Source organism: Struthio camelus, chromosome 4, assembly GCF_040807025.1.
Source record: "Struthio camelus isolate bStrCam1 chromosome 4, bStrCam1.hap1, whole genome shotgun sequence".
Lineage (NCBI taxonomy): Eukaryota > Metazoa > Chordata > Aves > Struthioniformes > Struthionidae > Struthio > Struthio camelus.
Window position 1 is genome coordinate 62,510,018 of NC_090945.1, and position 15,006 is coordinate 62,525,023.

The 15,006-nt window shown below is 38.3% G+C and overlaps 1 protein-coding gene across 2 annotated transcripts in view; it reads right to left on the reverse strand.

The window, feature by feature from the left end:
• NWD2 (NACHT and WD repeat domain containing 2) overlaps positions 1-15,006 on the reverse strand; it is a 60,067-nt gene that overhangs the window by 9,783 nt on the left and 35,278 nt on the right. For both annotated transcript variants that reach the window (XM_068943216.1, XM_068943217.1), the window contains one exon: positions 403-606. In XM_068943216.1, the coding sequence (XP_068799317.1) occupies positions 403-606 (204 nt within the window). The remainder of the gene's footprint in view (positions 1-402; positions 607-15,006) is intronic.

Genomic DNA, 15,006 nt, shown 5'->3' on the forward strand with positions numbered 1-15,006 from the left:
CATTGAATTCTAGTGAAAGCATAATGCAACAGCCAGGAGCGACTGACCTCTCCCTATTCCAGCATGAAGGAAGAAAAGAGATATCTGTGTAATTATGCCCCTGCAGCCTCAACAGTTCATAAAGCGCCACTGACTACAATGCCCTTGCTGTAGCTGCTGTATGAGGCTGATGGCCAGTGCATCAACACAATAGTTATGACACATCACGTTCTTTGGCATTTCACAGCTTCTCCTGTCACCACGTATCAGAGGGGAACATCACAAAGCCAGTTGCTTGTGTTTTGACCGGGCTGTGGAAGTTAATTCTGTCGACAGCAAATTCAGTAGGTTCCTGGCTCTTGTGACTGCCCTCCGCTGTAACTGATGGAGAGGAATTTTTTAGAGGCGGCAAGTATGACTTACTGTATTCTGGTAGTTCTTCAGCATTTCAGATTTTGGTCTGAGGTAATATGCGGGTGGCACTGCATTCTCATCCCTGCAGTACCAATCTTCTAAAAGCCTTGTCTCCAGTTTAGCCTCTACTGCAGCATCTAGGATCATTTCAAATTCTGATGACTCAACTTCTCCTGGTATTCGGATGTTCCCATATTTCTCTCCCAGTAGACCCTGTGTAATTGCAGGAAAGTAGGGGTTAATTTTCTCCTTCTAGTGATGCTAAAACTCTCCTCACGATCTACTTTTCATAAGGATTAGTGTGGTAACAGTTTTATGACTTTGAAATTGATAGGAAGGGAAACAGGTACAGCACAAGATGAATTGTTATTGACAGTAGTATACTGAGCTGCATGCTACTACCATGACTTGGTAGAATTTCAAGTAGATCCATTATCTTTCTCAATCTTAACTGTTAACAAAAATACAAAGGCATTCAAAAAGTGTAATTAAAGAAACCCAACTAACTTTACAAGCACAGTAATGATTCATGTATTATTGATATAGAGCAATCACAGGCTGGCATGAATCTCAGGTGCAAAAGTGAATGTGGAACTCCTCTTCTCTGGAACACAGAGTAAGGAGATGACCAAGCTTACAATCTTTTCTAGAACCTCCTTGTTGTTAAACACATTGCTGTCCAAGTAGTCTGGCTGCTAAAGGTAGTAGAGACCAAGATTTTCTACAGCATTAGTCAAAATCAGTATTTCACAAATGGTTCTAGGCCACAAGACCCATACCACCAGCATTAGGTGTGCTATACCACACTTACGTGTACAGTGTATCACTGTGAGCAAGCACCTTGTCATTACAACTTCCAGGGGCATCCAACCATTAAAAAAAAAAAAAAAAAAGTTGAGTTTTGGTCCTAAGTGTGCATCTCTGGATTCTTGACTTCTTGGCTTTATTCTTATTTTCCACAATAACGGAACTGAAGATTCACATGATGTTATGTGCAGCCTTATATTAAGATTATTAAAAATGTGGCTTTATGGCTTACACCAGCAATACTCAGATCAATATTGCAGAACCACAAGCTACTTGGCTGTCTCATGTTCACTTGCTGGCAAAAAATGTTGAATCTCTTGCCCCAGTAGCTGCCCAATGAATAAACAATGGGACAAGGGAAAGCATTTCTGAACAAATACCAAACAGGAATGGATCAAATCCTACTTTAATACTTAAGTGCATATATTTAGTATAAAGGTAAAGGATTGTGGAAGTCAGTCCTTAAACTGTGGCACATCAGATTTTTCACCTTCAAAATTAAGGATAAAAATATTGGTTATGAGGCTATAAATATATTTTTTCTAATTAACTTCTTCAGTTTGCTATCAAAATTTTATATAAAAAAAGGATTGAGAATAGCTTTATATAAGGTAAGAATTGCAAGTTAGAGTTGTAGGACATTTCTGTATTCTTTCCACAAAATCATTTATAATTAGTAGCTCCTCTCTTGAGAGAGCTATATTGCTTCACATGATGATATAACAGAGGAAAAATTTCTAAGTTTTTATTGTTTTGGTCTATTTATAGAGGCCTATAATTTTGGAATTCTGAAGCTGCAGAGGTTAAACAAAATATAGTAATATTTTTCTTCTTTTTTTTCAAGTGAGGTTAACAACTTATCATGCTGAATTGCAAACCTTTGCACGCTTAGATTGATATAGAAACCTCACAAGTTTCTCTCAGTGGAGCTTTGCTATGCAGATTTTGCAATTATGTTGTATAGCAACTGTTACTTGAAATTCATTAGGCTACACTTTTACTGAATCCAGTCCTGTGAACTCAATGAACTGTGTTGCCTGAGCAAAGATTAATAGCTGAGCCCTTCGTTACCAATATTAAAACGTCAACATTAAATTTTTTGTTTTAATGTACTACATTTAATCAACTAAATTTGTTTTAGAATTATTCTGTGTACTTTTCTGCTTCTCTGGTACAGTTCATGCTGTTCTCTCTCCCCTGTACTACAGTAAATCAAAGAAAAGCAGTACTTCCCAATGAGGAGAAGGATTCTTTTTCTTGAATCTTATCTGTCATTGCAATGGACATTATGTGAATAACCCTGAATCAGGGATCATCTTTCTGAATAACTGAGCAAAATACAATAAAAAGAAACTTTAACATGAACAGTATACTAGAATCACTGTAGATGACTGTGTCATGAACTATTTAATAAAACTGAGGCCTAGGCAAAAACATTATTTGAAAGCCTTTACATTTTTAAATCAAATGTTAAAGAACAGAAGACATAGATTTACTATGGTATGTCTTGGTGCTATAGATGACATTGCTATTATCTCTAGTTAGAAATATGATGTTAGCTGAGAGAAGAAGAGACGGACGAAGAAGCACAGACAAAAGCACGTCCTCCATTTGGAATGGAGGCAGTGAACATCCAGAGAGGTTAGTAAATGAGAAAATAAGCCTTGCATCATTTTGCTTAAAGCCAAAGCTTTGAAGAAGTATTTATCCTCTTCTTGCTTTGGCTGTGGTTTATGGAAGAGTTTCAAGGTTAATCTTACGAAATCACACAGACATAGTGCTAGGAGGAAAAAGGAAACAGGAAGTGTAGAGGAAAGAAAAGTTTGAGCGAATATACATTACACTGCAAGATGAGAATCTGCGGTCTAGCCTGGTATTGTTTGACGGCGTGCTGTTTAGGAGAACTTGAAGCTAACAGATATACCAAGAAAGGAACATATCACATGACCATCATGTAGGGAACGAAATGTTCTGTCACTTAACAAGTGGACCACTGTGAAAAGGAAGCTCCAGAGGCCATGCCAGCACCCCTCTTCTACATAACTTCTCAGGGAAGAGGAGCCAGTACAGTGCAGACCAGTCCTGTAATTGTGCCCACTGCATGCCAGAAAACTGGGCTCGCCTGGTTGTTTTGGGGTTTGGCAGGAGTCCTTTATACAAGCTATATGAATTAGCCAGACTTAGAGCACACCTTTGAAGGTTTGCTATATTTAGTTCAGGAATACTGCTTTATGTGGCTGGTGTGAGCAAGGACTCCATTTTTAACCAAAACTTAGGCATTCCTGTGCTTAAAGCAATGTTAAGGAGCAGATGAACAGAGATTCTGAGGACATCTGTGGCACTCGCATGGTGAATGTATGCATCTAAAAAGGCAATTAAGTGAATTAGTATATTGGAGGATCTGGACACATTCCTTCATATCTATCTTGCTGTTTTTCTATTATTGCTGCTTGTCTGTACTGCTTTAGAAGATTAATTTGCTTTGGCTGCCATGTAAATGAAGAAAAATAGAAATAGGAACATGATAAGGGGAAAAAAAAGAAAGAACAGAACTGGAATGAAGAGGGGAATCAATGACTACACACAGGTGTAACCAGCAAATTGTAAATATTGTGCTAAGTAGGTCTGTCATTTAGAATGGGGCAATACATGGCACTATGTTCTTCTTAATGCCCCAGAAGTTAGTTAAGCTTCTGGTATTAGCACCTTATTCCATGTAGCTATTTGAAAAATGTTCTCAGTAAAAATTGTTATGTGGTAGGAAACTCTTCATGGAGCAATTCCTGTGCTCTCTCATCACCCCAGACCAGCCTGAGTCTACATTCCAGTTTCCCTGGCCCTCTAACTAAAGTATTGAAAACAAATTCTTTTCATTTTTCTGGAGAGGACAAAAGCAACTGTCACTGCTTTTCTAGAAGACAGCAGTATAATGTTCCAGGGCTGGAAGCAGGTGGCACACTGTGTAAGTGGCAGTTGTTTTCTACTGAGAGAAAGATGCTCAAAGGCTGGATTAAATCACAGAAACATTCTAGCTTAGGAATGTTATCCAAATTCCTGGGGAACAGTTCTTCACATAAACACACCTTCCTCTGGATCCACTGTATGTTTATCACCAACAGTGGTCTCTGGTAAAGAAAGACAAAGGAGGAAAGAAAGACAAAGGATTAAGCCTGTATGTGTTTGCTGGAATCTTGCACAGAAGACTTGCTTGTTAGGCTACACGCTAGCCTTAGGATGGGCGCATTTGCATACACTGGTCTTGTGAAAACTACATCTTTCCACCTTTGGACAGGGAGGTAAGGTAAGGCTTAGATGTATCTCCTTTGTATCAACTAGTTACCAGGGAAGAGTCACCTCCCTTGGCTGCCCCTTCCCCCTTCGCTCACTTCCTGCGGCTGTGATTAGATTTACATCTGGATGTATAAGCGTCCTCTATTAGGGTACCACAAGAGCACTCAAACTTTTAGAGGTTTAAATTTGAAGGCACACCTTCCTCCAGGGGCTTCAGCTTTGAATTGCATCTCTGCTAGAGGCTTGCAGCAGCCTCTGGAAATCTGCCCTCTCTCCATATCCCCTGTATATGCAAGCAGGAAAAACAAAGCCGTAGAATTTAAACAAGACATAATTTCTCACAATGTTCATGTTCCTTCATACTAAGTCTGCAAGTAAGAATATTGCCATTTCAGACCTTTATGAACAATATCACAGTGCTCTACAGTAATAGCCTAAAACTTCAATTTGCAATAGCAACATTGCAGCGTTTTGATGGTTATTATATGAAATTATTTTTAAAGCGAACAGCAATGTTTACTCTGTGTTTAGTACCAAGAGACAGCTTTATATGCAGACTCGTGAATCGGAATCTCCCACCTGATGAGTCATTATCGCTTAATAGTAAAACAACAAATTAAAGATTCATTAGGTTGAAGGTGATTAACTGTTTAAATCTACTAGGCTGGCAAAAATGTATAAAACCCTCAGCAACCAATTCTATCTAACAAAGTTTTGCAGAATTAACACAGAGCAACCTCAGCAGTAGTGCTGTTAGCGTTATTGAGCCTACATCTGCGGTTACTATTAAAGAAGATTAAAAAATTACTGTTTAGATTCAGATGGGAAATATTTTTCCTTCTCATCTTCTTGGTGTAGAAAGACATTAAAATCACAAGCATACTCATAATAATGACCAAAAGGAAGAGATTAAACAGATTTGGATTTATCTTCAGATATGATGGATTCATAGTGAATGTCACGTAATTATTTCAGACATCATCACTAAAATGTTCACGAACCTAAATACGATAGCTTTTATTAATACAGTACAAGTTGAAGTTTTAGACATATTTTAGTTCCAACTAAGCAGTCCTCTGAGCTATTTAGTGGTAGCTTTTAATAAAAACAAACTGTCAAATTACAGCAAGTTATACTCACTCGTAAGTTGTTCCATTCATGTATTTTTTAAAGAAATTGCACAACAACATCTAAAACCAAGTCATTTAAGTCATATTTCCAGTGCTTTGTCAAGGGATCAGATACTTGTCACTATAGGGGCAGCAATTTTTTTGCTACTTTGCCAATGCAGAAAGTTGCAGATTCATTGAAAATCAATTTGTATATCTGGTGAATGATCTGAGCTGGTGATCTTTTGCTATTTTTACATCTTACTTTTTCTGTAGTTCCACTTATAACACTGAAATGGATATAACTTTTCTTTTTGATATGTTCTCTATTTCTCTTTTAAGATAAATCCTTGATTGTCAACTTTTTGATGAAAAAACATTAAAGAATCATATTTGAAGGAATTCTATCTAATCAAATACCTTTTTAACCTAAAGATAATTCTATGTATCTTAGGTTATCTGAGCAACCCTTAAAGTATTTGTTTTTGCAACAGCCACGGAAGATTAAGAAGTATTAGGCAGGGATTTGGAGCTCTGACCAGTATGCAGCAGTTAGTTATAACTAGACAGTGGAAGCTGTTGTTAGCTGTCAGCCTCATCGTTCTTACAGAAACTGCTTGCTACTGAAGTAGGAAAGCCTTGCCAACTTGCGAGTTAGGTCCCGAGTGACTCAGATTTCAGCCTGCTAAAGTTAAGTAAGCTAAAACTGAAATCACTTACACAAAGTGGAACAGCTCCATTAGGAAGAATGAGAATATCTCACCTTACTGAAGATATGGTGAATGCTTCATGCTCCAGGCTGAAAACTGCCTGCAGACACCTAACCCAGGTGCTACTGAGAGGCACTAAGTGGTTCTTCAGCTGCTGCCTCACTTGTAGGCATCTAAGTTTCAGCTGTTAACAAGCCTTAGAATTTTACACTGCTCCCCAGTCACCAGAGGTTTGGAAATGCTGCTCCCATGGATGTCGTGGAGACATCCTTCCATCAGTGCCCAAGGCAGCTGTGGCTTGCACTGGGTGGCCTCAGGCAGAAAACAAGGAGGAGCAGACTGCAGCTAGTGGAGCAAGGTCTAGAGAAAGGCTGGTGCTGAGGTAGCTCACTTGTAGAGCAAGAGACTTGTTTCCAAATCCCCTCCCAACTGTCCTTCTGAAGAAGGACAAGTCTGTGGTCACCAGGCATGTACCCTCATCATCAGGCCTGTAGGCATGAATGATGGGGTAATGACAGGGTGTCAAGGCTCCTGCTACAGCTGCTGCCATCTGTATAACAAACTGAATAGCTTTGTATTAGTAACTGAATGTTAATTGGAGCAGAGACATGAACCTTATCCTTCCACACATTGCATGAGGGCCCTAACCAAGGGCTATCAAGTCAGTCCTCTGACTCACTCTTTCTCCTGGGGTCACTTGCGCTCTGCTGCCTTCTGAGAGTCCCTGGGCCAGGTTTTTTAGACAAAAAAAAATAGAATTAATTTGGGATCTTCTAAAAGACCTTGTTAAAATTTGTGTACATGAACTAAAGATAGAATCACCTCAGCATAAATAGCAAGAAATGTTCTATTGTATTCAAACCTTACTTTTTATATTTGCACTGTGTAAATTCTGTGTCCTTTGCCCTCCATACTGAATTTGGATGTGCTAGAACAGTGCATTTGTATGTGCAAACCTGCCTAGATGGCGTGTTCAAGTCAGGGAGGAAACACAAAATTTCTAACATGTGAGATGCAGTTACCCTTCTGGTCTGCAGAAATACGCGCTTAACTGACATAAACAGATACACAGGTAAATCATGTCTTGAAAATCTGGAATGAAGTGGTCAGGATACCAATTTTTAAGGACGTTTTGTACAACATTTCTTTGAATAGGATGTTAGATACCTGTAGAGTTTTGTTTGTTTGTTTCTAGTATACTGTAACTCTATTGTAAATGTATGCTACAGAAATTACTTATGCTATATGACATACTCAGCTGCAGCTAAGAATATCTAGAGAGAAAAAAAACCAAATATGCCAGGCTTAGCTGGAACCTTGTTTCTGAGAAATAAATCTGACGTGAATTGTACTAAGAATTTATTACCAGAAACAAACAGAATGTCCTATTTCTTTTTATTCCTTGAGGGAACAATAGCCAGTTCCTCTCAAACTCAAAACAAAAATGCTAATGGCTAAACAGAGTGGATCCTTTGAATTGAAACAAAAAAGTATATTTACTTAAATTGATTTTTCAATGCACTAATGATTTCAATAAGAAGAAAAACAAATATGTGAATCCATTGAAAATCTCAGTGGAGTATATGTTTTAACTGCTTGTCAGGGTAAACTGCAAGCAATTAAACTAAAATGAACTGAACTCAAGTGAACAAATGAAACCAAGATGCAGAAAGCTGTACTAAGCCACTTAATCTAAATCATGTTTTAGAAAACTGGAATTCTGGAGTAGCTGGTGGCTAAGAAATATTCTGAAAAATTGCTTCCTCTACTCATTTTGTCCCTGCTAGCTGTAATTCAGTAATTCAGGATGGCCTCCTGACACATCCACAGAGAGACTATTCTTCAATTAAATACATTTAACTGCTTTTTTTTGCCTGCTCATGGTAGTGATCAAAGGATGAAAGTTATGCTGTGTTGGACTAAGTTCTCCCAAAAATACTTCCGCTGGAAACCACACACACAAAAAAAAAAAAAAAAAAAGGAAAAAAGGCCCGCCTAAATAGTTACATCCTGTGCTTTTTAGTATGTTCAGGTCACACTGCATTCAGAACAGTATGCCACAACTGAGCAGCAGCGCAGCTTAGCAGACAGAACATTAGAGTTGGTGCAGATCTCTTAAATTGCAGTCCTTCACAGAATCACAGAATGGTTCAGGTTGGAAGGGACCTCTGGAGATCATCTAGTCCTACCCCCTGCTCAAGCAGGGTCACCTAGAGCACGTTGCCCAGGGTTGTGTCCCGATGGCGTTTGAGTATCTCCAAGGAAGGAGACTCCACAACCTCTCTGGGCAACCTCTTCCAGTGTTCAGTCACCCTTATAGGCAAGAAGTTTTTCCTCATGTTCAGATGGAACTGTCTGTGGTTCATTTTGTGCCTGTTGCCTCTTGTCCTATCCATTGAGAAGAGTCTGGCCCCATCCTCTTGACACCCTCCTTTCAGATGCTTAGACACATTAATCAGATCCTCCCTCAGTCTTCTCTTCTCTACGCTGAACAGGCCCAGCTCTCTCAGCCTTTCCTCGTAGGAGAGATGCTCCAGTCCCTTGATCATCTTGGTAGTCCTTTGCTGGACTTGCTCCTCCTTTCCACTTTTGCTTCATCTCAGTGTGGAAACTGCTAACTTACTGCTGCTTTTGCCACTGTGTCAGATTGCTCATCTATAAAATGAGGCTAATAACAGCTTGCAAAATAAGCTTTACTATTTTGACTGTTAATATGTAAAGGATCTTGTGTGCTTATCAGCAGGGATGGGATTACCACTTTAGATTGTTTGTCTTGTTTAAAGAGAAAAATGATACCATGGAACAGTATCAAACATCTTCATTCTATTCTCTCTGCCCTGAGGTGATAATAATAGCATACCCATACTTCTAATCCTTTGGTTAAAGCATACAGAACAATAGATTTAACTTTTAGAACTTTGGCTGACTACACAGAAGATAAAACAAGAAACATTTTTTTAAATTGAAATTATTCAAGTGAATAGAAAATTGAAAGTATGGTCAAGGCATTTTTGTGCTGCGAAATAGATTTGTTTTCATCCCCTGCCTGGATATGCATTTACATTCCCTAGCTTGAGAAATGTTACTGTACAGTATTCTACAAAGGCATGCATAATTTCTGTGTTTTTTCCTTGGAGGCACTGCGGACGTATGCTGGGGGAAGCTATAGGCATTTCAAAAACCTCAGAGTCGGTGACTTATCAAAGGGGTATTGGTCTGAGTCTCATGAAAAGCAAAAAGGGGCCGCTGCCCCTTTGTAAGAAAGCTGACTGGAATGGGGACTGGAAGTATGAGGTGCAAGTACCTACATTTTTACTCTAAGTGAGTGAGTAACGTTCCTGACGTGAGGTATAAGAAGCCAGTGATGGTGGAGTTATTTGGCCTTTAACCTGCCTTTCAGAAAATTAAAGACAGCAGCCAAACCCAGCTGTAAGTGAACCAATTCCCTCATCTCTGAACTCCACCCACAGTGCAATAGTTTTAAATCTCAAAGCTTGTCTCCAATGGTAGAGAGACTTGAGATAATGACAGATGATTTCTCAGGACATACCGGGTAGGAGCTAGCAGCCCATCACGCAGAATGAACGTACTTCCTCAGAAGGAATTCATGACACACATTTGTGATTACTTCCCTGACATATTTTGCTTTATCAGAACTCTCCTTTCGCCTGGATGTGAAAATATAAATGGTCTCTTTCCCCACCCCCTTTCTCCCATTTTATACATGATTATGGAACACCAGTTTAGTTAATTTTGTTGTTGCCTTTCCCCTCACTGCTTGTCATTGTTGGGTCTTTGATCTCCCTGAGCAGGGGTGATAGGTGAGAAGATCAGTCAAAAAGAATAAATAAGGAAAGAGGTCTGTGCGTAAAGGTAGGATAGAGGAAGCGTTAGAGAAGATTTTACCTGTCTCTACAGGTAACTGCAGCAATGGAGGAGGGATTTTCAGGACTGCTAATTCCATTCAAATCCCACATAAACTTGTGAAACTAGACTACATCTTTGTACTATTCAGTAACATAATTAAGGTTGTGCTTCTCAGTAACATATATCGCCACTATAAAGGTATTAGAAAGTGTTAATTAACTGAGCATTACCAGAGGCAGAGATCACTGATATAATGGAGCGATATGCATTTACAAAAGCCATTATAACCAAGCAATTTCGAACAAAATTGCCTAACTTAGGGAAACCTGACGCTAGGTGTAACATGATACGTCATTTTGCTGCAAATTTCTTTTTGCTGTTTTTCTTTGCCTTCTTATTAGAGCTAAACAGATTGGATTTCATTGAGTCTGTAAATGGAAACCTAATTTTGTAATTAAATGTCAAGAAAACAATGTCACCACTTGCATGGAATAATACAGTCCCCATGAGCCTGATGTGACCCAGGGGTGTGCAGCATGTACTAAAGCAGCTACACACCATTAATAAACTTGTTCCTCAGAGATGTAAAATAAATGAAGGCTCAAAGGCAATTTTTTTACTGTAAGGGACATTAGCTCTAGTAGACAATAATGCCACTTTTCTACAGCACCCAAAACTTAGTGTTTATCCCACTATGCAGAACAGGATAGTATAGTTAAATGGTGAGGGTAATCTTTAAAAAAATCTTTCTTCTCCACCAATTATTATTATGCATTAAAAAATACAACTCCATTAGTATCTTTCAGCCTTCTTGTCACAGGCAAGGAGGTGTATTATGCCCTAGGACCAAAGCCAAGCAGGGATTTCTAGTAACTGGAACTCCCAACTTCTAGTAATTCATCTTTTGTCACATAATTTCAAACAGTTCAAATGATGTGCTGTTGCAAAGCTTTCAATACCAGGAATAGTAGCTCAGTAAATAGTTTTAATAAAGTTTGTTTCTATTTTATCTCATTTTGTGTCCCTTACGTATGTCAGGCTTATCCCCACAAAAACAAAAGCAGTGAGGAGAAGCAAAGACAAGGAGTGAGACTGTTTCTGGATAGGACTGGGGAGGGGGTCAGGAGGGGAATCTCATCCTTTTGAAGTGAAACAGGTAACAGCGGTAAAAGTCTAGATGTTCGTTCATGCGGGAACAGGACCATGAAGAGAAAGATCTGCCATTGACTTGAGGAGGCTGAACCACAGTTTAAACAATAAATCATGGATTTGAGAAAAGGAAACTAAATCGAAGTAGCAAGACTAAATGGTTACTTTTATCTACTCCATCCTATGCACTGCACATTTTACGTGACTTGGCAGACACAGGAAATCATCTTCTAATTTGAATTTAGAATGCACAAAAAGAAGAAAGAAAAAACTTGTTTTTTAATATGCTAGGGAGATAATATAACTTCAAAGAAAGCATTTAATGTAAAGAACTCTTGGGAAGTCACAGAGCCTGGAGCCTTTTTTCAAAAGGAGCACTAGTCCCCCTCAAATAAGAGCAGCTAAAAGTTTTATCACTGATTTGCTAGAGCCTAAGTAATTGGAGAAGAACAACTGTCAGCCTCCCTTCTAGGTGAAGGTGCAGGTGCAGCCCATTTCACAGCAGTACTCTGTTGTTAATACATGAAGTGAATAGGAAAAAAAATACTTCAAATGTTATGTTTTACAGCTATAGTGTCAGCTACATAAGACTCCAATAGATGCTTTCACCATTAGAAAAAAATTAAATGTACTAGGAACGCTGGCTTTAGAAACTCAGACTCCTTACGATTTTGCTAAAGGAAGAGCTGAAGGAAGATGATGGCTGAATAAAAACTTTTCATTGGTGATTACATTACTGATATTTGAAGTAAAAGGATGATGGATATTAGGAGTGATGTTATCAACCTTGCTTAAAGCTAATTTGACCTATAAGTTTTTGTTTGGTTGGTTATTTTGTTTTGTTTTTTAGGTGGTTTTGCCAACGCTTACAGACAAATTGTGCTCAGTAATGGTTTGGGGTTATGCTTCTTCCTGATATATATTGTCAGCTGAAGAGAAACAGGACTAGGACTCAAAGGGATGGATTTCTTTTGGAAGACTGAATATTAGTCCATGCAGAGAAACAGACTGGCTATTTTCTATTCCAGCAAATAAAGGGAATCCTAGAATAGACAAGGCAGTGCAAACCAGGAGCTCTACTATGGGCAAAACAGTGCAAGCCTTAGCCAGGCTGCTGTAGCTGCAGAGGATGGTGCCATATAAGCAGAGTTTGATTATTTTTCCTCCAGAATTAGCCTGGTTATCAGTCAGGCCTATGACACATCCTCGGAGGGGGAGCACTTTCATTTGTATGTCCTTTTCTGATGTAACATTAAATCAACATTAGTACCTGTGGAATGGCCTATATTATTCATTTTGGTTTGTTTCTGGATTTTGATGACTTTCAATTATGTTTATTGTATGCTTTATCACTGATTTGCTAGAGCCTAAGTAATTGGAGAAGAACAACTGTCAGCCTCCCTTCTAGGTGAAGGTGCAGGTGCAGCCCATTTCACAGCAGTACTCTGTTGTTAATACATGAAGTGAATAGGAAAAAAAATACTAATTGTAACAAAACATTCTTTTTAAGCTGGCTAGTGTTGGTTTCAGGACTTTGGGAAAACTGATAGCTGGTATTCTCTGAACAAATAATTGATATCTAATCCTTCAAAGCTGAGAAGAAATGATCAGATAACTCCTTGGGCAAAAAGAGTAAGTAAGGCTTACAGTAAGGCTCTAATTTTCCTTCCTAAACAACAGCAACAGCGTGATGGCTCAGAAAACACAGACTGATGTAAGTGTCAAGCACTTCTGTACGTTCATTAATGATTTGCAAGCAAGTTTCTTACCTTTCACATGACAGAAGGATTCCTGGGTTATTAAATTCCAGCAGTCTGGAGAAGGCTAGAAACAGTAGCATAGTTGCAGGATCTATGAGAGGAACTAATAACCTAAACTGTAATAATGGTTGAGGAGAGAAACTAAAACATTTGGAAAGGAGCTCCAAAGAGACTGGCCTGAAGCAACAAGAGGACTAACGGCTCTGTCAGTTCATGACTGGAGGAAGAAACAACTGAGCGATGACAGCAAATAGGATGAGTGGAAAACTACTGGGGAACTGTGCGAACTAGCATTTCAGAGAGGGGCTTTGGCTCACGGTCTGATACCTGAAGTCAACTACCATTCCCTCAATAGGCTGGTGAAGGGCTGGACTCAGGTCTAGACCAGTAACAATAAAAGACTGTTCCTCTTAGAAAAGGCTTCCCCGTATACACACACCCCATCCACCTCTGCACAGAGTTAGCATGTGTTCTCAGGCACGATGTGATCTTCAAATACTCGTACTTTGCTCACGCTAACTAATCATATTCATGCTAGACTCTGAACAACCCCCTAAAAGAGACTGGTATCTGGATTTTCCAGATACTTGTGTGTTCTGGATGACTGGCAATCCAATCCTGGATTAAAGTCTCCTTTTTTTTTTAAAAGGAGGGACAGTGAATCTTTTCTAAGTAATGTAAAGTTGCCATTGGTCATGGACCAAACACGAAGAAAACATTCACTAAATATTATTCAGTGAATGAAAAAAGAGATTACTGTAAGTTAAAGCGTTTTATAACTTTAATTGTGACGGGTGCTATAATTTGGCAACTTCTGAAGGGCATAATTAGCAATTTCAGCTGATAAAACCATTTTATCCAGTTTGAAGAGTCACAAACAGCATTTAAGAGAACTCAAAATGGTAGTGGGACTGAAAAATGTTATATAAAGAAAAAAAATAACACATTGGCAAAAGTTAAGACCACTTGACACAATAAAACTAGTGGACGCAAGTTTATAGCGGCATTGTAGGCTTCACAATGATGGCTATCTGCTAAATTAAAATTCAAGATATCAATATCCTCGTTTCTTTCAGCTGTATTTGAATTAGGTTATTTCTTCCAAAATACGAATATTTCCTTGGAATTTAAAGTATTATTTTCAAAAGTGACCTAAGTACTTGACTTAGATTTTGACTTTGCAGCCATTCAGTTGGCTTGGAACATTTTGCTCATAAACCAACAAAAAAGGTAAACTGGTTTTGTATTGCTCCTTTATCAACATCTTCACTACAACACTCTTTGTGTTTTCGGTTTGTTTTTTAAAAATATTATTTATTTTCCCAGCATTCCAAATGGGTGGAATTATGCTCAGAAATGCAAGCATTTTATCTGTAGTTAAAAAAAAAATCCATGACATAACTAGTCAGGTCCCTTAAAATATTAGTTATATTATTTCCATTCTTATTCCTTTATTTAGTGACGTCTATCAAGAGGAGATAGACTAAAGCAAGCACTGTGATAACAGAGATTAAAGCTTTCCTTGGCTTCATAAACCACATCCTCTATACACTTGATAAAGGTTGTGGCATATGAAAAAACATTATTTCAATTATTCAGAGTATCAACAGCCTTATAGTCAACATATATCACCAAATATTGCACTGAGAATGCTAACCCTAATCAGCATACATATAAATCCACCCTTTCACAAAGCCATGTTCACAACTGCCATATTTCAAAACTATTGTTCTTCAATACTACCTGTTACTAGCTTTCAATTTAACATATAGATTTAAAAAAATCATCTTTACAAACCCTCTTACCTTTCATTTGCTATACTTCTTCAAAAGTGAAATAGGTCAAAAATAAAACTTTAGATGTAAGAGCCTTTTATTAGGCATCTTCATGTCTTTTCTACCATTGATTTTTGACTAAAAG